Below are 21588 nucleotides of genomic sequence, written 5' to 3' on the forward strand. Positions count from 1 at the left end.
AAACCAGACCCGGATAGGGACCCAAGGGAGTGGGCAGGGGCTGTGCAAGAGGAGGCCGGGGACAGGAGTTGGTGTCCTGGCAAGACATTCAGAGGCCCAGGTTTGGGGGCGGGGACTGGGGCCAGGCTGGATTCTGGGCAGCTCCCCTACCCCGGAAGCCATGAGCGATGTACCTCCTGACCTGATGGCACTTGGAGAGTGTGGTCCTCAGGCTTGTTGGAAAGGGGGTCCCAGAGCCTAGAGCCTGAAGTGGGTCCTGGCCCCCAGGATGGAGGCGGCAGAGCTGGATGAGCAGCATGAGAAGCTGGTGCTGTCAGCTGAGTGCCAACTGGTCACAGTGGTGGCTGTGGTCCCAGGGCTGCTGGAAGTCACCACACAGCATGTGTACTTCTACGATGGCAGCGCCGAGCGCGTGGAAACTGAGGAGGGTGTGTTCTGATGGAGCTGGTTGGAGGGAGGGCAGGGGATGGCCGGGGTCTGATGGGGCCCGGGCAAGTGACTTCTACGCCTGCTGTCCATTCCCGCAGGCATTGGCCATGACTTTCGGCGCCCGCTGGCCCAGCTGCGTGAGGTCCACCTTCGGCGTTTCAATTTGCGCCGTTCAGCACTTGAGCTCTTCTTCATTGATCAGGCCAACTACTTCCTCAACTTTCCAAGCAAGGTGGGCGGGGCCACAGCCTCATCTCCTTCCCTGGCCCCCAGGCCCCAACCCTACCCCATCCCACCCCACACCCAGGTACGGAACCAGGTGTACTCGTGGCTCCTGCGCCTGCGACCCCCTACCCAAGGCTACCTAAGCAGCCGCTCCCCCCAGGAGATGCTGCGCACTTCAGGCCTTACCCAGGTGAGAGCCCTGGAGTGTGAGGGGCGGGTGAGGTCAGGGACCTGCAGGTGGGAGGAATACTGAACAGTCCAGGTGGCTCACCCCTTGCTTGCCCCTGCCTCTCAGAAATGGGTACAGCGTGAGATATCCAACTTCGAGTACTTGATGCAACTCAACACCATTGCGGGGCGGACCTACAACGACTTGTCTCAGTACCCTGTGGTGAGGGCCTGCTCCGCACCTCCACCCCTGCTCCTCTGGTCTGCCAGCCCTGGTTCATCCAAGTGTAGGCACTGACAGTAGGCCAAGTCCTGAGCTTGGTCCTGGGTGGGTGTTGCCTGAGACCTAGCTCTGTTCCCTGCCACCCCCCAACACACACCCAGCCCCACTCTCCTCCCTCTTGGCCTCTGTTCTCCCCAAAGGGAATCCTGTCCCAGACAGTCTGTTCTGCTCCCTTGCAGCCCCTCCAAGCAGTGTGCCCCCATCTGTAGGCTCTGCCCATCTTCCTGAGGGTGAGGGCAGGGCAGGGCAGGGTGGGCAGGTAGGTGATCAAGAAGCTGATGCAGCTCCTACCCGGGTGGGCGGCCAGTTCCCCTGGGTCCTACAGGACTACGTATCCCCAACCCTGGACCTCAGCAACCCGGCCGTCTTCCGAGACCTGTCCAAGCCCATCGGTGTGGTGAACCCCAAGCATGCCCAGCTCGTGAGGGAGAAGTGAGCACGTGGGCGAGGCCGGGCTCGGGGGTTGGGATGGGCAAGGGGAGGGCTTCTGCTGACTCCTAACTGTGGCTCCAGGTATGAGAGCTTCGAGGACCCGGCAGGCACCATTGACAAGTTCCACTATGGCACCCACTATTCCAACGCAGCAGGCGTGATGCACTACCTCATCCGCGTGGAACCCTTCACCTCCCTGCACGTCCAGCTGCAGAGTGGCCGGTGCGGCCCAGGGGGTGGCAGACAGATGGTAGGGGGTGCAGATGAGGGGAAGAGGCAGGTCCTCTAGGTATCCTGGGCCCTCTGGCTCTCTCTTTCCCCCAGCCACTCCTTCTCCCTCCCTGTCCCCATTCTCCCCACCTCACTTTGGCCTGTGCCCCTCCCCCAGCTTTGACTGCTCTGACCGGCAGTTCCACTCGGTGGCGGCAGCCTGGCAGGCCCGCCTGGAGAGCCCAGCTGACGTGAAGGAGCTCATCCCAGAGTTCTTCTACTTCCCCGACTTCCTGGAGAACCAGAACGGTAGAAGCTGGCAGGGGAGTGGAGAGCACAGGCTAGGGGTGGCCAGGGAGCAGGTGAAGATGGCACGAGACAGCTGACCCAGTCCTCTGTGCCAGGATTTGACCTGGGCTGCCTCCAGCTGACCAACGAGAAGGTGGGTGACGTGGTGCTGCCCCCATGGGCCAGCTCTCCTGAGGACTTCATCCAGCAGCACCGCCGGGCTCTGGTGAGGACATGAGCACAGACAGAGAGGCGGGCAGCCAGGGTTGAGGGTTGGGGTGGGGCTCGGCCACCCCTGGAGTGACTGCCCCCTCCCTACCCCCAGGAGTCGGAGTATGTGTCCTCCCACCTCCATGAGTGGATCGACCTCATCTTTGGCTATAAGCAGCGAGGGCCGGCCGCGGAGGAGGCCCTCAATGTCTTCTACTACTGCACCTATGAGGGTGAGCAGTGCCCTGGACTCCAGAGGGACCGGGGCACAGATGAGGAGGGGTGAACGCAGAGGGCATAGAGGGATCCCTGACTGCTCTGCCTGCCTGCCCAGGGGCTGTGGACCTGGATCACGTGGCAGATGAGCGGGAACGGAAGGCTCTGGAGGGCATCATCAGCAACTTTGGGCAGACTCCCTGTCAGCTGCTGAAGGTAAGGCCAGCTTTTGGAGGATAGAGGTCAGGGATGCCCATGTCACGGTGCTGACCGGCCACTTACCCACAGGAGCCACATCCAGCTCGGCTCTCAGCTGAGGAAGCAGCCCAGCGCCTTGCACGTCTGGACACTAACTCACCCAGCATCTTCCAGCACCTAGACCAGCTCAAGGCCTTCTTCGCCGAGGTGAGAAGAGGCCAGGCCTCAACTTCCTACTCGATGAAATCAGTTTAACTCCACTGTCCTTACCAACCTCTGGGGGCAGATGGAAAACATAAATCAAGGTCACTGATGTTAAGACATCTTGGAAAAAGAGGTAAACAGAGGAGTATGGGAGTGGGGGTGAGGTACCTTCTTCTGGGCAAGGTGTTGACTCACCTAACCATCTTTGAAAGCCTTAGGGAAACCAGAAGGGAGGGAATCTGGCCTTGGATAGTCTCCTTTATCTCTGCTTGCATCCCAGAATGCCCCCAGGTCTGACTTTTTTAAGCTTTCCTGTCTTCCTACCAGCAGGCTAGGGGGACATGGAGTGATGGGGCAGGAGGACCAGGGTTGAGGCCAAGCTTGAGATTCTGGAAGGATCTTCCTTGTCCATCTTGGCTTCTCACTCACTTTCTGAGATGCCCTTCTGAAGGCCCACTGGTCTTTTATGCCTGTTTCTCAGAGTGACCTCTGCTTCTATGACACCTAGCCTGTGACCCCTGGGGGCTGAGGGCAAAGGAAGGAGTGGTGCCCCAGGGAGCAGGGAGTATAGTGGGGGCCCCTGCTAGCCACTCAGGCACAGCCAGCCCTGCACTCTACTCTGCAGGTCATCAGTAATGGCGTGCCCTTGGTGCTGGCCCTGGTTCCCCACCGGCAGCCCCACTCCTTCATCACCCAGGGTTCCCCAGACCTGTTGGTAAGTGTAGTGAGCAGGGCCCCACCTTAGCTCCACCCCCTCTCTGACTCTACCGCAAACCCACCTGTGCCCCCTCTTGCCCACAGGTGACCGTGAGTGCCAATGGGCTGCTGGGTACCCATAACTGGTTGCCCTATGACCGTAACATAAGCAACTACTTCAGCTTCAGCAAAGACCCCATCATGGGCAATCCCAAGTAGGACAGAGGGCTGTGGGCAGGGGTGGGCTATAAATACCCTGCACCCTGAGTTGTCTCCCTACCCACTCAGAATGCAGGCCAGCTACAGGGTCTGGCCAAGGTCTCTGAGGGCCTGGGTCTCCTTTGTGGTCTGGCCTCACCTGTCATCCCCCTCACTGGGTCAGGATGCAGCGACTGCTGAGTGGCCCGTGGGTGCCAGGCAGTGGTGTGAGTGGGCAAGCCCTGGCAGTGGCCCCCGACGGAAAGCTGCTGTTCAGTGGTGGCCATTGGGATGGCAGCCTGCGAGTGACTGCACTACCCCGAGGCAAACTGTTGAACCAGTTCACCCGCCACCTTGGTATGAGCAGCCTTTGAGCTGGGGGTGGTGCAGGTGGGGCCAGGGTTCCAAGGCTGGCCAGGGAGGGTGTGACTACTCTGTTCTGCTCGTACCCTCTCTTCCCCACACAGATGTAGTGACCTGCCTTGCACTGGACACCTGTGGCATCTACCTCATCTCAGGCTCTCGGGACACCACATGCATGGTGTGGCAGCTCCTGCAGCAGGTATGCCGGGTGGACAGCCCCGTGGAGCCCTCAGAGTCCAGACCTGCAGCCCATCTGCCCCTCGGTGGGCCTCTAGTTCTGCCCTTCTCTCTTCCCCTTCCCTCTGCTACCATGAGCAAGTGTGGGGCTCCACGAGCCTCCAGCTCTCTGGTGTTGGACAAAGCCTTCACTTTCCTGAGCCTTAGCCTTTTTTTTTTATAATTTTATTTATTTATTTTTTTCCCCCAAAGCCCCAGTAGATAGTTGTATGTCATAGCTGCACATCCTTCTAGTTGCTGTATGTGGGACGCGGCCTCAGCATGGCTGGAGAAGTGGTGCGTCGGTGCCCGCCCAGGATCGAACCTGGGCCGCCAGCAGCGGAGCGCGGGCACTTAACCGCTAAGCCATGGGGCCGGCCCGAGCCTTAGCCTTTTTACTCAGGGGCTAGGGTAGTGGGATGCCCCAGTCCTGAGCTAGCCCTGGCTCCACACAGGGTGGTCTCTCCGTGGGGCTGGCATCAAAGCCTGTGCAGGTCTTATATGGGCATGAGGCTGCAGTGAGCTGTGTGGCCATCAGCACTGAACTTGACATGGCTGTGTCTGGATCCGAGGTGTGTATATGCCTGTACCCAGGGGAGGTCGAGTTTGCTGGGCACTGCCCCTGGAGCCCAGAGAGCCCTGCCCAGCACCCTAAGCTGCCTTCCTACAGGATGGAACTGTGATCATCCACACTGTACGCCGTGGCCAGTTTGTGGCAGCACTACAGCCCCCGGGGGCCACGTTGCCTGGACCTGTGTCCCACCTGGCGCTGGGGTCTGAGGGCCAGATTGTGGTACAGAGCTCAGCACGGGAGCGTCTGGGGGCTCAGGTATGGGAAAGGGGTGCCCAGCCGAGACAGGGATGGTTGGGATTCTGTCCTTGCTGACACCTTCTGCTTCTTCCAGGTCACCTACTCCTTGCACTTGTATTCGGTGAATGGGAGGTTGCGGGCTTCACTGCCCCTGGTAGAGCAGCCCACAGCCCTGGCAGTGACGGAGGACTTTGTTCTACTGGGCACTGCCCAGTGTGCCCTGCACATCCTCTACCTGAATAAGTGAGCCCCACTATTTATGGGTTCATGGCCTCTCAGGGTGGTGGTCATTGGCAGAGGATATTAAGAGGTATCCCCCATGGACCCCACATTCCCTTGTCTCTGGGCACATTCTTCAAGGCCTGTCACCTGTCACCCTATCCCTCAATGGGGAAATCTTTTTTTGTGTGTGAGGAAGACCAGCCTTGAGCTAACATCTGTTGCCAATCCTCCTCCTTTTTTTCCCTTTTTCTCCCCAAAGCCCCAGTAGATAGTTGTATGTCATAGTTGCACATCCTTCTAGTTGCTGTATGTGGGACGCTGCCTCAGCATGGCCCAACAAGTGGTGCGTAGATGTGCGCCTGGGATCTGAACCCAGTGGCTAGGAGCCGAGGGCGTGTACTTAACCGCTATGCCACAGGCTGGCCCTCAATGGGGAAATCTTGCCCTGGGCCTCCCTTAGCCACTTGTGGGAGGGCCCTTCATGTGTCAGGGTTTCAACTGAGCCATCCTTCAAATGAGGACAGAAAAGGTATAGGGGAGAATGAAGAGAGATTGGTCTGCTGAATGCAAAGCTCAGTCCATGTATCTCGCCTCCCTCCAGACTGCTCCCCGCTGCGCCTCCCCTGCCCATGAAGGTTCCCATCCGCAGCGTGGCTGTGACCAAGGAGCGCAGCCACGTGCTCGTGGGCCTGGAGGACGGCAAGCTTATCGTGGTGGGCGCAGGGCGGCCCTCTGAGGTGAGAATAAGGGCGGGGCGGGGCAGGGCGGGCCTCGAACCCGGCGGGGAGCGACGGTCCTGGCTGACCCCACCCCGTTCCTACTCCCACCAGGTGCGCAGCAGTCAGTTCGCGCGGAAGCTGTGGCGGTCCTCGCGGCGCATCTCCCAGGTGTCCTCTGGGGAGACCGAGTACAACCCTGGAGAGGCGCTCTGACAGCCTGCCCGCCCCCAGCCGGCCCCGCCCAGCAGGAGGCGGGGACCCGAGGAGGAGGCGACGCCGCGGCGGTCGGCTCGCACTCAGGGGGTGGGCGGGGCCCCACCCCCGCCCAGCTCAGGGATTGGTGGGCGGTGTCACTCCGGGAAGTCCCGCCCCTCGCCGGCAGAGGGGTCCCGGAGTCCTGGCACTGGCCTCGGCGGCCCCACAGCACTTTTTGCACAGTCTGGGGCGGGGTGGCTGGGTAGCCCCCAAGCACCCCGTCCCAGCCGAGCACAGGGGCCGGGCTGTGGCCTTAATCCCTAAGGCGGCCCCCGCTCTCCCTTTTTCGGCAATAAACCTGGCCTCGTTTTGTAGCTGCTCCGCCTCCGAGTCTGCATGCGCGCGGCGTCTCAGCCTGCCCCGGCCGCCGTCCCGGGCGCGCGTTCCCCTGGTCCGTGACCCACTCCCGGGCGACTCTTGCCCCCGCATGGCCCTAGCCGCGCCGCCCCTGTCTCTGGGGCCCCGCCCGCCGTTTCTCCCGGCTCGCGGTCTCTTCGCGGTCTCTCGTCCGCCGCATCGCTTCTGCGCACGTCGCTTCTGCGCACGTCACTCCCGCAGTCCAGCCCTCCGGGAGGCCAATGTCGGGTGGGCGCACGTGCGCGTTGCGGGGCAAGGCGGGGCGAGACCTCGGCGGTCGCACCCCTCCAGCCCCTCCCCCTCGGGCCCTGCCCCGCGGCGGCTCGGGCCGCTCCTCTGTCTGTCCCGCCGGGCTCCAGGACCGCCTGCCTCGCCCCGCCGAGTGTCCCGCCCGCTTCTCCCTCTGCTCCCTCATCCCGCCCAGCGCCGGCGCTCGCGTCTCCCGGGGGCCAGAACTGGGCCTCCCCAGGGACTCCGCGCAGTCTTCCCGCCAGCCCAAGGGCAGCCGTGCGGCTCAGAGGCCCCCGTCCCGCCAGGCTGAGCGGATCTTGGGACCCGCGGAGAGGCAGCCCCCGCAGGTCAGGAGCAGGTTGGGGACAGAGCCCCGGGTCTTCCTGGACAGAGGGAGCCGAGGGCTGCCTCTCTGTTCCCCACCTCGAGAGCTGCGATCTTGCCGGTGTTGCCGTCGTGGTGCAGGCATCTGTGTTGGGGTGTGTGTTGGTGTTGCATTGTGTGTGCATATTTTGTAGGCCTGGAGACGGGTGTGTGCTGGGGGCGGTAGAGGCTCGAGGTGGGTCGGGCAGACAAAAGGCCTGGCTGGCTGCGCGTGCTGATCAGAGGCTCAGGCTCATCTGTCAGCCAGGATCTGGGAAGGGCCCCTTTTGTGGTAAGTGACACAAATGTACACACCCCATACGTGGCAAGGGCCACTGCAGCCTTTGACTGAGACCCACTTGCTGACTGTGCAGTTTGCCATACACACGGGCCCATGGCCTTGCACAGGGAAGTGAGTTTGGAGTCCCTGGGGTGGACCAGGCTGGATATGGAGTGGTGGATGTTGGGGCATTGGAGGGCCTTCCCTTAGGTCTCTTCTCCATCCCTTTTCCAGGCAAGATCCCACCTCAGCCCAGACTGGTGCCTCTCTTCCCCAGGCCTTAGGAAATGGGTCCCAGCAGGATCAGCCCTGTAGATCCAGATAGGTTCTGGGACTAAGTGGTCCTCTCCTTCAGGTTTCTGTCCCCCAGGCCCTCTCCAAATTCCCAGATGTTAAAGAATGAGGGGGTCTCTGGGCTCATATGCCCTCTGCCCTTGCTAAACCCACCAAGGTACCCTCCCTTCCAGCCTCTGAGCAGGAAGTGAGGACTGGACACTGACCCTAGAGGCAGGAAGAGTAGGAGCATAGTCACTCCAGAGAGCCTTGCCTTGGAGGCTTAGGGTGTTGGGTTTCTGGGCTTATGCTGAGAAGTCTGGGGGAGCCACCCACCAGCAAATGAGTCTGTGGCCTGGCTCTGGCTGAGGTGGGGGTGGTAGTCTCCCTGGTCCTCCCAGGCCATCCCTGAACTCAGACCAGAGGTTTGCCAAGGTCTTTGAGATGGTGGTTTCCAGCAGGTGGTTTCCTGCTGTACACAGAGGCCCCCACAGGGACCAACATGAATCAATGTGCTCTCTCAGTCCAGACTTGGTAGGGGAGACAGGACACACAATTTAGTGCCATAGAAGACAGACCGAGGAGGTGCAACAGGAGCCAGAAAAGGGAGAGACTGAGATCAAGGAAGCTCTCCAGAGTAGGAGATTCCTGCCAGTTTGTCTGATGGAGAGGGTAGAACAGCAAGAGCAGACGTCTGGAAGCCTGGGAGAAGGGTACAGGTGGGAGGGGCTAGGTGTCCAAGAGTGGAGAGCAAAGGGGAGGCTGTGGGAGATGAGGGCAGGAAAACGGGCCAGTCAGATCTTTTTTTTTTTTTTTTTGTGAGGAAGATCGGCCCTGAGCTAACATCTGCCAATCCTCCTCTTTTTTGCTGAGGAAGACTGTCCCTGGGCTAACAGCCATGCCCATCTTCCTCCACTTTATATGGGACGCCGCCACAGCATGGCTTGCCAAGCGGTGCATCGCTGCGTGCCCAGGATCCGAACCGGCAAACCCCGGGCCGCTGCAGCGGAGCGCACGCACTTAACCGCTTAGCGCCACCGGGCCGGCCCCCCAGGCCAGTCAGATCTTGATGCCATGATGTGAGCTTTTCACTCTACGTAGTAGGGACTATCATTTCAAACCTTTTTGGCAGCAAAGTCTAAGTGAGGCTGCCTAAGGATCCTAGCCTTGTTTCCTTGCCCCTGAGCCTGTCTGTCATTTCCTCCACAGATAAGACCCAGAGGGGGCAGGACAGGGACAGGGAAGGGGTGTGGGTAGGGGTAGGGGAGCCCTGGCCCCCAATACCTCCTCTCCATTCCCCCCCGAGCCTCCAGGAGCCTCGGGCAGCAGCATCCCTGTCTACTGTGCCCTCCTGGCCACTGTGGTCCTCGGTCTGCTCACCTACGTGGCCTTCAAGTGGTAGGTGGTCTGGGCACTGCTCTTTGGCACCCCCCTCCCCATCTGGACTCCCAGCCAGCTCCCTCTCTGTCTCGATGAAGGTTGGAGCAGGTTGGCAGGTCCCCTCTGATCCCCACAGCTGGTGCTCACCTAAACAAAGACAGCAGCTGGCCAAAGCTCGGACTGGAGAGCTGGGGGCTCTCAACAGGGACCAGATACATGGGGATAGCAGTGTCTTCCTTGACTCTCTTAGCAGTCTGCCCTGTGCCCCCAGCCAGGGTAAGCCCCTTTCCCCAATCTACAGTACTTTACACCTAGCTCTGTCGTACCACCCAACCCATCTCACTCTCATTACCTCTCATGTCTCCCACCCCAGGGCCACATCCTGAGCTTGGCTGCCGGCTTTACATTCATCTCCCTCGGCAGCAGCAGGAAGAGGTGGAGCGGCTCCTGGAGGTGTCAGACGAAACTGACAAGGGCTGGCAAGGCCTGGCAGACCGCCTGGGCTACCAGGCTGAGGCTGTGAAGACCATGGCTCAGGGCCAGGCACCAGTGCCACCCTCAGGGTGCTCGAGGTCGCCCTGGCTGCCATGGGCTGTGAAGATGTGGTTCGGGTCCTGGACCCCCTGGCTGAGGGCTGCTCTGTGGTGTGAGTGATGCCTCCACAGCCTGGCTTCCCAGGGAACATGCTCTGGTGTTCCCCACCACCCCTATCTCATATGCCTTTCCTTCCACGGGCTTACTGGTATTGGTGGCCTCAGCCTGCTCTGTTTTGGGGGGATACAAGATCCAGCCACCACTCACCTCCCCTCGCCCTACCTTCCTCTAGGCCAGGGACCAGGATATGGGGGGAGTTGGCAGCGATGAATGGTCCTGCCCTCCTGATCCCCACTCTACCTCCCCTTACTAAGCCTCAACTGTTTTTTCTTTTATATCCCATATTAAAGGCAACTTTGGACTATTGTGCTGGCTCTTTCTGGTTCCTTGGGCCTGTGAGACAGTTTGATGGCTATGAGGCAGAGGCACAGAAAAAGGATGGGGTCCCTGGGATGTGAGCTGGCAGGCAGTGTGCTCCCGTAGAAGAGGAATGAGTTCTGGAGGCACAGAGTGGAGTTCACATCCTGCATCTGCCATTCACTGGCTATATCATGTTAAGAAGCTATTTAACCTTTCTGAACTTTAGCTTCCTTAGCTGGAGAACAAGAAATAGAATGGCACATTCAGTGGGTCCCCCCATTTCCTAAGACTCCCAAGTTGGCACTGAGGGCCATGGGTTTGAGACCATTTTCCTGACTTGTGCTGTGAGCAGGAGCAAGGGGAGGCTGGAGGCCTGCCCCTCTAGGCAGGAGGCAAGAGGCAGACTGGTCCTGGGAAGCTAGTTACCAAGGGTGTCAGGTCTCTAGATGAGAAAAAGGAAGAAAGCGTTCCCCTTACAAGACTCACTCCAGACTCAGGAGACAGAGGTCCAAACATGCTTCCACAGCCGCTATGTGATTTCCACACAAGCCCAGGGCAGGCAAGTCATCCCACCCACCTGAGGGGCTGTTGAGGACAGGGCAGCTGCAGCCAAACCACCCGTACCCCATGTATATGCCCACCCTGAAGGGAGGAGCAGGCAGGTTGGTAACTGTGCCTTTGGAGAGCATTGCTACAGAGGAGAGACCTTGCCTAGGAAGGAACAATGGCTACCATGCTGGCATCCACCAGGATCAGAGCGCTTAAGCAGCACAGCCACCCAAACTCAGGAGACATGGGATTCAGTCGTGGTCCAGAGGGGCCCAGGGTAGATCCTGTCCCCTTCTGACAGGTGTGACAGAGATTGGCTGCTCTGTGAGTACCAAACTCATAAGGCTGCTGCTACGGCTATTCCTCAGAAACAGTTTACCAGGGCTGCTTAATCCTGTAAATCTTTTCCTTAAGGAAAGGCAAGTTTAAAGCTACCTTCATCCTGAGTTGACCCTTGGGCAATAACCCAGGAGAGAAAGGAGGAAAGGCTCAGCTTTCAGTCAGCTAAAATCAGATCAGGGCACTGGAGAACTCACACCTACTTCAGCAGGGAGTCAGCCACAGGGCTATCCAGGATTGGATCGACAATGAATGTGAAATCCTGCATTGAGTGGTATGAACACATTCTGGATTAGCTGGCACCCTTTATCACCACTGAGGGGATCTGAGCCTGAAAGTGTCAAAGGGTGCATGGAAGGGGAAAAGATTTTGAAAAAACTCAACAGGGTGATAAAATAACTGAGAATTCCTCTTCAAAAGTGTCCTATCTGAAACTTGACAGTTCCCTAGTCACCACCCTTTAATGGAATGCTGTCCAAATTTCCTTGGAAAATTTGAAACCCGGAGCCTCAGGTCAAAACCATGAGTTTGACTTGGTTACAAGCAGCAGTGCATATGACCATACACCTGCATGGCAAACCCACCCAAAAGAGAAACACTCCCTATTAATGAATTCAAGCACATTAATTGAAACGTTCTCTATAATAAACAACTCTAAAATATTAACAGGGTCAAATTAGGGTCCATCCACCTGATATAATAATGTGCTTTAAATAGTTTTGAAGACTGCAGTATCATGGGAAAATATTTTGGCTACATTGTTAAATAGCAGATCTAATGATTATGACCTTAAAATAGGTGTTTTTCTCCTAACAGTTTCTTTAATACGAGGATATGACATGAGTTACTGAGCCTCCCTGAGCCTTAGTTTCCTCCTCCGAACAGAGCCAATTCCTGTGCCTCAGGGTTATGAGGATCAAATGAGCACAACCTGAGCTCTAAGTGCTCAGCATAACACCCAGCAGGCTGAGTGCTCTAACTGCTGTCCACCCTGCTGGAGATTTAGCAGGCCACAGCCTCTTCCCCAAGGGCACTGCTGCAGTGAGCAAAATAACCGTGGTGAGGAAGAGATGGACCAGTCTCTTTGCAAAGACGGGCTGCGGGCTGGCCTGAAGGCTCTGGCCCTCCTCATTGCCCAGACAACTGGTCCATCAAGGGGGCGGTCTCCACAGAGCCCTGCATTCTCCAGGAGATGTCCCATCTCATCACAACTTGTGTACTGTACCCCTTTATAGGGATCCTCCTCTGTTCTCCTTCTAGTGTCTAAGCCCAGTATCAGGGGACACAATGGGAGGACAGGGAACCCAAATATCAAATAAGCATTCTAGTGGGCTCAGGGAACTCAAATCTCTGGAAGGAAGAGGTTCAATGCCTCTCCCCAGCCAGGAGGTATAAAGGGGAAGATCACAGGCCTTTCTCCTGACTGACCTATTAACCAAAGTAAAGAAGCCCAGCGCCAACGAGGCCTCAGGTCCACTTCCTTTGCTCTGGAATGCACATGCAAGCTGACTCCACCCCTGAGCACAGCCACAAGATCCCAAGCCCACAAGCATCAGTCAACTGGCAAACGCCTACCTCAGTCACAGTGGGACCGGTGGCAAACAAGGCTTGTGATCAATCCCAATCTCAAGGATTAGTTTGGACTTCACACACCTATGGCCACTGTCTCTCCTTTCTCACTCCAGTGACATCGCTATACACAAACATGCTTGACTAGCTTTTAGGGAACACACATGCCAAGTTCTTTAATTGATTTTATTTTTTACATAAAAAGTTCAGTAAAAATTGGATAAAGTAAAGTGATTTTAAGCAGTAAATCAATCTTATCAACATAGCACAAGGCTGGCCAAAACCACAAGGCAGCCTGCTTTGGAATATTTACATGATAACAAATTAAACCTTGCAGGAGAACTTAAACCGTCCTTACAAAGTCTTCCTGTGATCCTAGCACGTAGAGGCTAAAAGCAAAACAAAAAACAAACAAAAACCAGGAAAAAACAAATTATTTTCAATATATTCACATATACATTAAAATATAATACAAATCGTCAGGGTAAGGGGTCAAGGGTGGGGGTGCGCATGGGTCTGTGCGCTGACAGCACCGCCAAGGAGGAGACCCAGGTTTGAGAGTGGGGTCAGACCTCGCCAGAGTCTTAGAGGAAAGGGTCTTCCCTAAGCCCTTGCCTCTGATGGCCTCTAACCACACCCCAACAGCTCAAGACCAGGGATCACTTGTGGATAGAGCTCATTTTTGTGGCTTTCAGTTGAAGTCTGCAGGTTTGAATTCCCCAGGGTGATGTGTCATCAGTAGCACAGCCCTGACAGTGGGTGGGGCAGAGAGGGCCCACAGGATTTCTTCTCCCCAGAGTCTGTCCTACCTGCTCACCCGTCCTCCCACCCTGGCCTCATAAGTCACTCTAATTCAGTGTCCTCTTTGGGTTTGTAAACAGCCCCAAACTTCTGCATGTACTTCTTAATGTACTCCTTGGTTTTGTGTTTCACGTTCTCATTGCACTCCAGGTCCTCAGGGTTCTTACAGTACTTCAGCTCCTTATTCATAACACCGTGAGTCAGCTGTCCAGGACATAGGAAGAGAGACCACAGCCACGAATCAGAGTGGAAATGATTTGAGGGGTGAAGGCCAGCCTGCTGCCTCAGGGCCCTTCTCACCAAGACTGGGAGTTGAATAAGGGGATAGGTTGGGGCAGGCTGGTGTTGGGATCACCAGAAAGGGCAGCTCAGCTCTGGAAGTTTCTTAGAGAACCAACACCCTCAAGTAGGGTGGCCTCCCTTCCCAAACCTTCCCTCCCCGTTCTTGGGTCCCCAGCCCAAGCATCTAGCAAGGAAAACCCACTTTGTATGAAGAAAGGGGCCCTCTTAGAAGGTACACAGTTTTCCCAGAACATTCTCAGACCACAAACAGTGGGGAATACCTTGCGAGCTAGGTGTTTAAAGTCTTCAGTTGTGGTAATTCTTCCCACTTTGCAGTCAGGTTTCCGGTAAGGGTTCAAGCACTGGACGATGAACTGGGACATCTGCAGGGAGGGGAAAGAGAACACACTGCTCAACAGTCCAGAGAGGGCAAGAAGCTGTACTGATGAAATAACTAGAAAAGAAAATAACTAGAAAAGTAGAGGGAGCCAACCCCTCCCTTTTCCTCACTTAGGTTGGTTGGTTTGGACAGAAGAACGCTAGTATGCCAGTGGGATATAAATTGAGAAAAGGATCCTGGGTCAGCCCTTAGAAGGAACATGGATGGACTGAGCAAGCCTGACAGAGCAATAGATGGAGGGACCCAGCAGCAGAACTCCACTGCTGAATCTCATGGCAGCCCCAGGTTTCAGCTTACAAATCTCATGTCCTTGACATAAAGAGACTGTAACTAAGTTCTCTGGCTCCTGGAGGCAGGGCACAGAGGATGTTCCAGTGCTACTAGGAGGCTCAGCAACCCCATGAAATGCAGGCATTTTGTTCTAGAAATTGCGTTCTGTGTTATACTTCATTTGATTCCTACAACAGCAATGTGAAGCAGATGGACGCATGGTATGACACCTGGTGGGAGAAGATCCAAGGTAGGACCCTTTTCAATACATAACTTTCAATGTCCTCCTGAGCTGTCTCTGTAATGTCAGTCCTACCCAGTCACTATCAAAAAGAGACCCAGGCACAGGACCTGTGGAAGTATTTGTGGCGCTAAGATCCTAGGGGACAAAGGCAGGAAGAAGGTCAGTGATAGCCACTTCGTCAGAAAGTATCCTGAACAGGGTCTACCCATCCCTCACTGAAACTCAGTGAGCCTTCAGACATTCAAAAGAACAAAGCTATATCACAAGGTAGGCACTAAATAAACAGCTGCTGGTTGGCTGGGATAATTTCACACAGGGATAGTGAGATACTAAGTTTTCAACCTAGATAAGGCTTTTACTCAAAGTTTTTCTGTGGTTTCCTGGCCTCCATATTCTCCTGTCAACCCATTTCCTCCAATATAGTCAGGGATTTCATTATTCCCAGCTTAAAATCCTGCAGTGGTCTCATAAACACACAGGCCCTATATGAAAAATAATACTGTTCAGCCTCATCTTCCAATACCTCACATACCCTGTGCTACAGCCCACAGACTACTTACAATTTTCTGAAAGGGAAGATGTTTTCTTTTGCCTCTGTACATTCTACTGCCTGCAGTTACGCCTCTCCTGATCTGTCTGGTCAATTCCAACCCATGATTCAAGAGCCCTTCCTGACACCCTGAATAGTGCCCTCCAGCCCTATCGTGGCATACTGTTCATACAGCTGCCATTACTTATTTACAGATCTATTTCCTCCAACAGACTATGAGCCCCTTCAGTGAGTGAAGACTGGAGTTTAGAATCTGGATGCCCTGAGGCAGACAAGATTAGCGTCCTGACAGCCAGAAACATAGACTTCCAGCAGCATAAAGCAGAGCTGCTTTCTTCCAATCCCTTGAGGATTAGGCAGCCACTAAACGAGACTAGACTTTGAGCCAGAAGCCCAGAGTTCAAGTCTTCCGTCTAGAACTTGCCTTCTCTGAACCTTAAGAGTTCTTCCACCTACATAAGAGGAATGACAATTCCTGTCTTGCCTACCTCATGGGCTGTTGTGGGGATGAAATGAGATAATGTATATGAGAGTGCTTATTACCCAATTGTAAAGGACCATAGCAATGTGTTATCACATAACAACTACACAGTCAAATCACAGAAGCAAGGGAACACCCAAAGGCAGGGAAGCCTAACACTACCAACAGTTGTGCATACTTAGGACAAGAAAGAAAAGAGCTGAGGTTTAAGCCTGCAGAGCTTAGTGCCCACATTCACCAAACCTTACCTCTTTTCTGAATACTTCTTTACTTTTCTTAGCCAGCTCACTGGAGGTGTCTGCTTCTGCTGTCTTAGGCTTTTTTGAGGTCTAGAAATGGAAAAGAAAACACAACAGTGCTGGTATGAAAGGTCAAGTTAGTGATGCCCTGCTGTTCCAGAACTCTCCTTTGTTCCCCCCAGTTGGGATACCTGACTCTTAGTATTAGGATCCATTTAGGATCCTAAGGGGGCATGTCCTGGAGTCAACTTGGCTGCTGTTACCACTCTCATCTCATGTTCCAATCCTGTCATCTGGCTCTGCCCTCGTTCCCATAAACCAAATTCTAATTCTCTACCCTAAGTCAAAGCTACATCCTTGATGTAGCTAAACATTTCCAGTTGTTTCCGAGTCACCTTCTCTGCAGAGGAATGTGCTGTGTGACTTGGATTACTCAGGTCCCTGTTCTGAGCTTCAGTACTACACACTGTCAAGTGAGACTGGGGCTCAACGAGCTCCACCTCTCCCAACTCTGACATTCTAGGATTCCAGGACAAAGGCAAAATGCTCTGTTCTGAAGAACTTTCACCACACAATTGGAAGGTCCAACCATACCACGGTCCTCATCCAAGTCCTTCCACTCCCCTTAGGTACTCATCAATTTTTCTCCAAAAAAGAGCTGGCCAGACTGTAAGAGACAGTCCCAGCATGCAGGAGAGACTCCTTGGAGGTTATCCCCAGTTCAGGAATGGAAAGACTAAAGAAGTATCAAGGTACTGGGGTGAAGGAGACAAGGGTCATCCAAGTCAGTGAAAAGATGAGTAGATGCTAAGACACAGAACTCTGCCCCAAACTGGTAAGATGATGACAAACCTAGGAATACTCCCTTCCAACAGTGCTAGAGGGGAGCCTGCCATATTCCCCCTAACCAGGCACTGTTAAGAGGTGAGGGGCCAGCAGCCCTGGCATTCAGAGCACCTCCCATGCAAGGCCATCTCTCCACATCTTTGCCCATTGCCACCCATCAAGCTCATTCCTAGTAAATGCACTTTTTCATGGAAAAGATTAGGAGCATTCCCCTTTGAATATAAGGCACTTCAGATGGATGTAGAAGCTGCATTTGGTATTACAGGCACTTCATGTTTTTGCTAGCTACTTAGAACACAGAATTTTTTCTACTCTCAACCCATCCCCTAGTTCTAATTCCTCCATTTCCATAAACAGTTATGAAGGTGCTGGTAATGAAGGAGCTGTTCAACTCTCTCGCTCTGGACTGACTCCAGAGAAAGGTGCCACTCCGTTGGCTTTGGGCTACTACTAATCAGCTTTTGCTGATTTGTTATAAAAGCTTTATGTATTTTCCATTTTTCTACTTTCTTTCTGTGGCTATGGGAGCAAGAGGGGAAGGGGAGGGTAGAAAGAACATACAAATTCAACCTCTGTTTTCAGGAAACAAAACAAAACAAAAAACACAAGTAACTCTATTTTGAAATGTTTTGCTTTGGGATTTTGTGGTTATTTTTTCCAGTAGTAGAGAGTGTGGGTGTGCTTCACAATAAGACCTCAGGTAGCAAGGGATTAAGAACTGCCTGAATAAACCAAGGAAACTTCAACACATCCTCAGCTGTTCTGTTGTAGATCTCAGAAATGAGCAGCAACAGCAATGAGTACAGAAAGCCCCCTGAGGTATGACAATCATTTCAAGGCTTGTGGTCCTATAGAAGAGGCCAGGCTCTCGGTGAGAATACTGTGTAAATAGGAATGTTCTGCTTCCCTCTGAATGGGGTATGTGTTTAGAAAGCTAAGTAAATCCAGTGCATATTTAATATCTTTCTAATTTAATCTCTAACTTGGTGAGGTTGGTAGGGCTTTAAAAAACAGTTATAGAGCACTATCCAGTGAGCTCTGTCTAGGAGCTTTCATGGTCCTTTTGAGTGCTGTGCAATTGGAATTAAGAAAGGAAACGTTCAAATGAAGGGTGCCTACACTTACATCATGGAAATCATAAACCAAAATGAAGTACTCTTGGGAATACTGAAATTTATGTACCCCTCTTGGTCTGTGGTCTACAAATGGCATGAGAAATAATTTTAGAAACTGGCTAACCCTTACTCAAGCCCAATGCCAAGCAATACCAGGAGCCAGAGTCAGAGCTGAGGATAGCTTGATGGACACTGACATGAAAAACCTTGGGAACCCCTTGGTTCCAAAAAAGTTCCATTTAAAGTATTAGCATTTCTACAATACATAAACTTTTAAAACAAAGTGTTATTAACCTTCCTAAATGCCTACTGCCAATTAAAAATCCTTTAGCACCAGAAAAGACATTAGACTGGGACCAAATGGTCCCCCAAAATATAACAGCGTACTTCATGGGGTAGGGAACATCTACCTGTGTTGTAATTGGTCTCAAAGAAATTCTAGGAACCCACCAGGGAGGGGGAGGAGGGTGCTCTGATAGGTAAAAAAGCAATGTGTTCTCAGGTCCTCAGGGATAACTAGTTTGCCTTTTCTACGTGTTGGCTCATACAGGACATCAGTCAATGGAGGATTTTGGTGGGAACCTATGTAAGTAGAGGCCAGATGAAAGTACACAATGAGCTGGCAGAGAGGGTCTGGCAGAAAGCCAGAGCTTATTGCCTTTAGAAGCTCTGTTGTCAGCCTTCATCTGAGGCATATCTGGATTCTCAGGGAATCTGGCTGGAATATGACCAGATATGAATATGACAAAGAAAGCCTAAGTACCTTCACATCACCCAAGGTGAGGCTTCAGTCCTTTTGGCTTAGTAGGGAAGGGATCGAAGCTTAGTGGATGACTCTGGTAACGACACACTGACTATGTGACACAACAAATACAAACTCCATCTTTTATTATACATACGGACATGACCATATCACAAAGCCCACACGCCTTTGCAAGGTTTTTTTTTTTTTTTTTGTGAGGAAGATCAGCCCTGAGCTAACATCCGTGCTAATCCTCCTCTTTTTGCTGAGGAAGCCAGCTCTGAGCTAACATCCATTGCCTAATCCTCCTCCTTTTTTTTCCCCCCAAAGCCCCCCAGCAGATAGTTGTACGTCATAGTTGCACATCCTTCTAGTTGCTGTATGTGGGACAGGGCCTCAGCATGGCTGGAGAAGCGGTGCGTTGGTGCGCACCCGGGATCCGAACCCGGGCTGCCAGTAGCGGAGCACATGCACTTAACCGCCAAGCCATGGGGCTGGCCCCCCACATGCCTTGGAAGTTAGGAGTGTGGCCTGACTGAAATAGGTCCTGACAAAGGGAGCGGATATACCCAGTCAGTGCTTCTCGCTCCCTGAATTTAATTCAATACCCTTTAGAACATGAAATGTAAAACATTATTCAAAGAGGAATTTTATTTTTGGGGGCAGCATGAATTCAGAAGCAGAAGGAGAAGCAGACCTATCAGAAACACTACACACGATTCAACCTAAATTCTGCAATGCACAAACCTGTATACGTCAATTAAAAGGTTAAGAAAGAAGGATCCTCGAAAATAACAAAACCTCAGTATATTCTGTTTTGGAGTTGCTACCACCTTTCGTAGCAGAAAGAACAAAATAATTTACTTCAGTGTTTGGTTTCAGTTAAAGCACTACACTACACCTTAGTTTGTCAAAAAGAGGTAGGGGGTTGCCGGGGGGAAATGGGAGGACAGGAACAAAAAGATTTCTGAGGCACTTTCTAGAAACGTTTCAAAAGTCTGACTAGATTACACATAGGCTCCACCTGCTCCACTCAAAGAGAAGTGGATTTCATAAAAAACCTGGACCTAAGGTCCTAAAGACATTACTAGGAACCAGCAGGCCTCCTACTCTGTGTTTGGCCTTGAGTGTGTGTGTTTGGCCTCGAGTGTAGTGCAGCCCTGGAAGTTTCTCTCTGGGCACCCAGCTGATGACCAGGCTGTGCTTATTAGGCAACTTAACCAACTGCTCTGCAGAGATCTGGGCTCTGGTTTCTGACAATCCTCTCTCAAAAGTGATTTCCTGGTTCCCTCTCCATTGCTGGTGACTACATATGGAATCCTTCTGCAAATTACCCTTAACTCCCAAGATGGGATCATCAACTGAAAAGACTCTTGGCCCCTGATCCCATCCTCTGCTACTCCCTCAATCCAATAAATACTCGACAACTACTATTTTTTTGTGTGTGTGTGAGGAAGATCAGCCCTGAGCTAACATCCGATGCCAATCTTCCTCTTTTTTTGCTGAGGAAGACTGGCCCTGGGCTAACATCCATGCCCATCTTCCTCTACTTTATATGTGACGCTGCCACAGCATGGCTCCACAAGCGGTGTATCAGTGCGCGCCTGGGATCCCAACCTGCAAACCTTGGGCCGCGGAAGTGAAGCGCACGCACTTAACCACTTGCGCCACCAGGCGGGCCCCTACAACTACTATTTTAACATAACAGTTATAGTTAGGACATCTATTACACTTTGTGATTGAATGTTAATTAAAAGTCAGAAGACAGTCGTAAATAAACTACCATCTCTTAATCATGCAAGCAGTCAGCAACGATTCACATCTGGGGTTCTCAAAGGCAAGAACTGACTTTACACTCACCACATGATGGATGATGGAAAAGTATAAGACGACCAAGAGTAGGGAACAACACTGGAGGAAAACAGAGAAGGAGGGCTCTCACAGATGCTTAGTCTCATCATCAAAAGCTTTTAATACCAGCCATCCAGCACCACACAGGACTCTTCAAGAATTCTCTGCCCATTACATACCTTCCCTATATTTTGAACAAGCACCAGTTTACTGATGACTCATAACTGCCTAGATATAACTGCCTACTACCCGTTCCTAGCCTGAATCATGTAGGGAGTTCAAATTCCACATTGAACTTATTTCCAAACCTCCTCTTGAACTTTCCTTTGTTCCCTAGAATGAATAATGGGACCTTAACCACCTAAGCTAAAAATGAGGGTGGTGGGCCATCCTTGCCTCTTTCACACCCACTTGTTTGCTAAGCCCTCAATGATGCCTCTCAAATGTCTTTGCATGAATTCCCAACATCTCCATTATTAGTCCCTCACTTTGCCTAAATCATTAAACACTCTCCAATCTGATCTCCCTGCTACCAATCTCACCTTTTCAAATGAGCCTGTTTCATTCGAAGGACACACATTTGACTCCCTTACTTTAAAAGGCATTCATTGCCTCCCGAGTACCTATCATACAATAATCACATTAGTAGGACACCAAGATCTCAGACAATTTAAATGTGACCTACTTTTCCGTATTTTTGTCTTGCTCCCTACCCCATATTCACCCAAACTCTTATCAGACAAAATTATTTTTATTCTTCTCTATATACGCTTTGTATTGTCCTGACTTTATGCCTTTGCAAAAAACCGCTTTATCTGCTTAGAATGTTCTTTCCTGCTCACCTTAGTTATAGGTAAAAATGTTTTCTGTGACATATTACTGACGTAGCTTCTCAGGCCATTAATCACTGTGCACTTGTACACAAATTTTGTACATACTTCTACTGTGGCAATTATCCCATTGTATTCTTGGTTTACAGATGTGGCTATTTCCTTAGACTGAACTTCCTGAAGACTAGTACTTGGTCTTATTTCTCTATCTCTACTATCTCACACAAGGCCTGTGAATTAATGAAAATTTACAATGGTACAGTTGGTACCTGCAAAGAGATTAAAATCTAAATGAAGGC

At 52.6% G+C, this 21588-nt stretch overlaps 3 protein-coding genes across 14 annotated transcripts in view; 2 read left to right on the top strand and 1 right to left on the bottom strand.

The window, feature by feature from the left end:
* Positions 1 to 6657, top strand: part of NBEAL2 (neurobeachin like 2) — a 30353-nt gene extending 23696 nt beyond the window's left edge. For 4 of the 5 annotated variants that reach the window (XM_087430866.1, XM_087430868.1, XM_014791429.2 and 1 more), the window contains 19 exons: positions 268 to 428; positions 528 to 844; positions 950 to 1045; positions 1413 to 1537; positions 1619 to 1759; positions 1926 to 2056; positions 2152 to 2261; positions 2361 to 2478; positions 2580 to 2677; positions 2750 to 2866; positions 3489 to 3578; positions 3665 to 3774; positions 3942 to 4114; positions 4225 to 4319; positions 4792 to 4908; positions 5007 to 5165; positions 5242 to 5390; positions 5971 to 6106; positions 6200 to 6657. In XM_087430866.1, the coding sequence (XP_087286992.1) occupies positions 268 to 428; positions 528 to 844; positions 950 to 1045; positions 1413 to 1537; positions 1619 to 1759; positions 1926 to 2056; positions 2152 to 2261; positions 2361 to 2478; positions 2580 to 2677; positions 2750 to 2866; positions 3489 to 3578; positions 3665 to 3774; positions 3942 to 4114; positions 4225 to 4319; positions 4792 to 4908; positions 5007 to 5165; positions 5242 to 5390; positions 5971 to 6106; positions 6200 to 6301 (2545 nt within the window). In that variant the 3' untranslated portion in view covers positions 6302 to 6657. The remainder of the gene's footprint in view (positions 1 to 267; positions 429 to 527; positions 845 to 949; positions 1046 to 1412; positions 1538 to 1618; positions 1760 to 1925; positions 2057 to 2151; positions 2262 to 2360; positions 2479 to 2579; positions 2678 to 2749; positions 2867 to 3488; positions 3579 to 3664; positions 3775 to 3941; positions 4115 to 4224; positions 4320 to 4791; positions 4909 to 5006; positions 5166 to 5241; positions 5391 to 5970; positions 6107 to 6199) is intronic. The other variant, XM_087430867.1, reaches the window with a different exon arrangement.
* A 264-nt stretch (positions 6658 to 6921) lies between these two features.
* On the top strand, positions 6922 to 10187 carry LOC101405560 (death domain-containing membrane protein NRADD-like). Its single transcript, XM_087431671.1, is given in 6 exon segments — positions 6922 to 7278; positions 8990 to 9107; positions 9110 to 9245; positions 9364 to 9503; positions 9601 to 9759; positions 9762 to 10187. Coding segments are annotated over 6 exon segments (1026 nt in total). The 3' UTR covers positions 9878 to 10187.
* A 2623-nt stretch (positions 10188 to 12810) lies between these two features.
* SETD2 (SET domain containing 2, histone lysine methyltransferase) overlaps positions 12811 to 21588 on the bottom strand; it is a 139443-nt gene continuing 130665 nt past the window's right edge. For 6 of the 8 annotated variants that reach the window (XM_014791438.2, XM_004419624.3, XM_087430872.1 and 3 more), the window contains 3 exons: positions 15915 to 15995; positions 14003 to 14104; positions 12811 to 13643 (listed from right to left, as the gene is read on the bottom strand). In XM_014791438.2, the coding sequence (XP_014646924.1) occupies positions 13482 to 13643; positions 14003 to 14104; positions 15915 to 15995 (345 nt within the window). In that variant the 3' untranslated portion in view covers positions 12811 to 13481. Of the gene's footprint in view, positions 13644 to 14002; positions 14105 to 15914; positions 15996 to 21588 lie in introns of those variants that run through there. The other 2 variants (XM_087430869.1, XR_015552216.1) reach the window with 2 other exon arrangements.

The sequence above is a fragment of the Ceratotherium simum genome, chromosome 5 (assembly GCF_057802395.1).
Source record: "Ceratotherium simum simum isolate JZ-2026a chromosome 5, ASM5780239v1, whole genome shotgun sequence".
Lineage (NCBI taxonomy): Eukaryota > Metazoa > Chordata > Mammalia > Perissodactyla > Rhinocerotidae > Ceratotherium > Ceratotherium simum.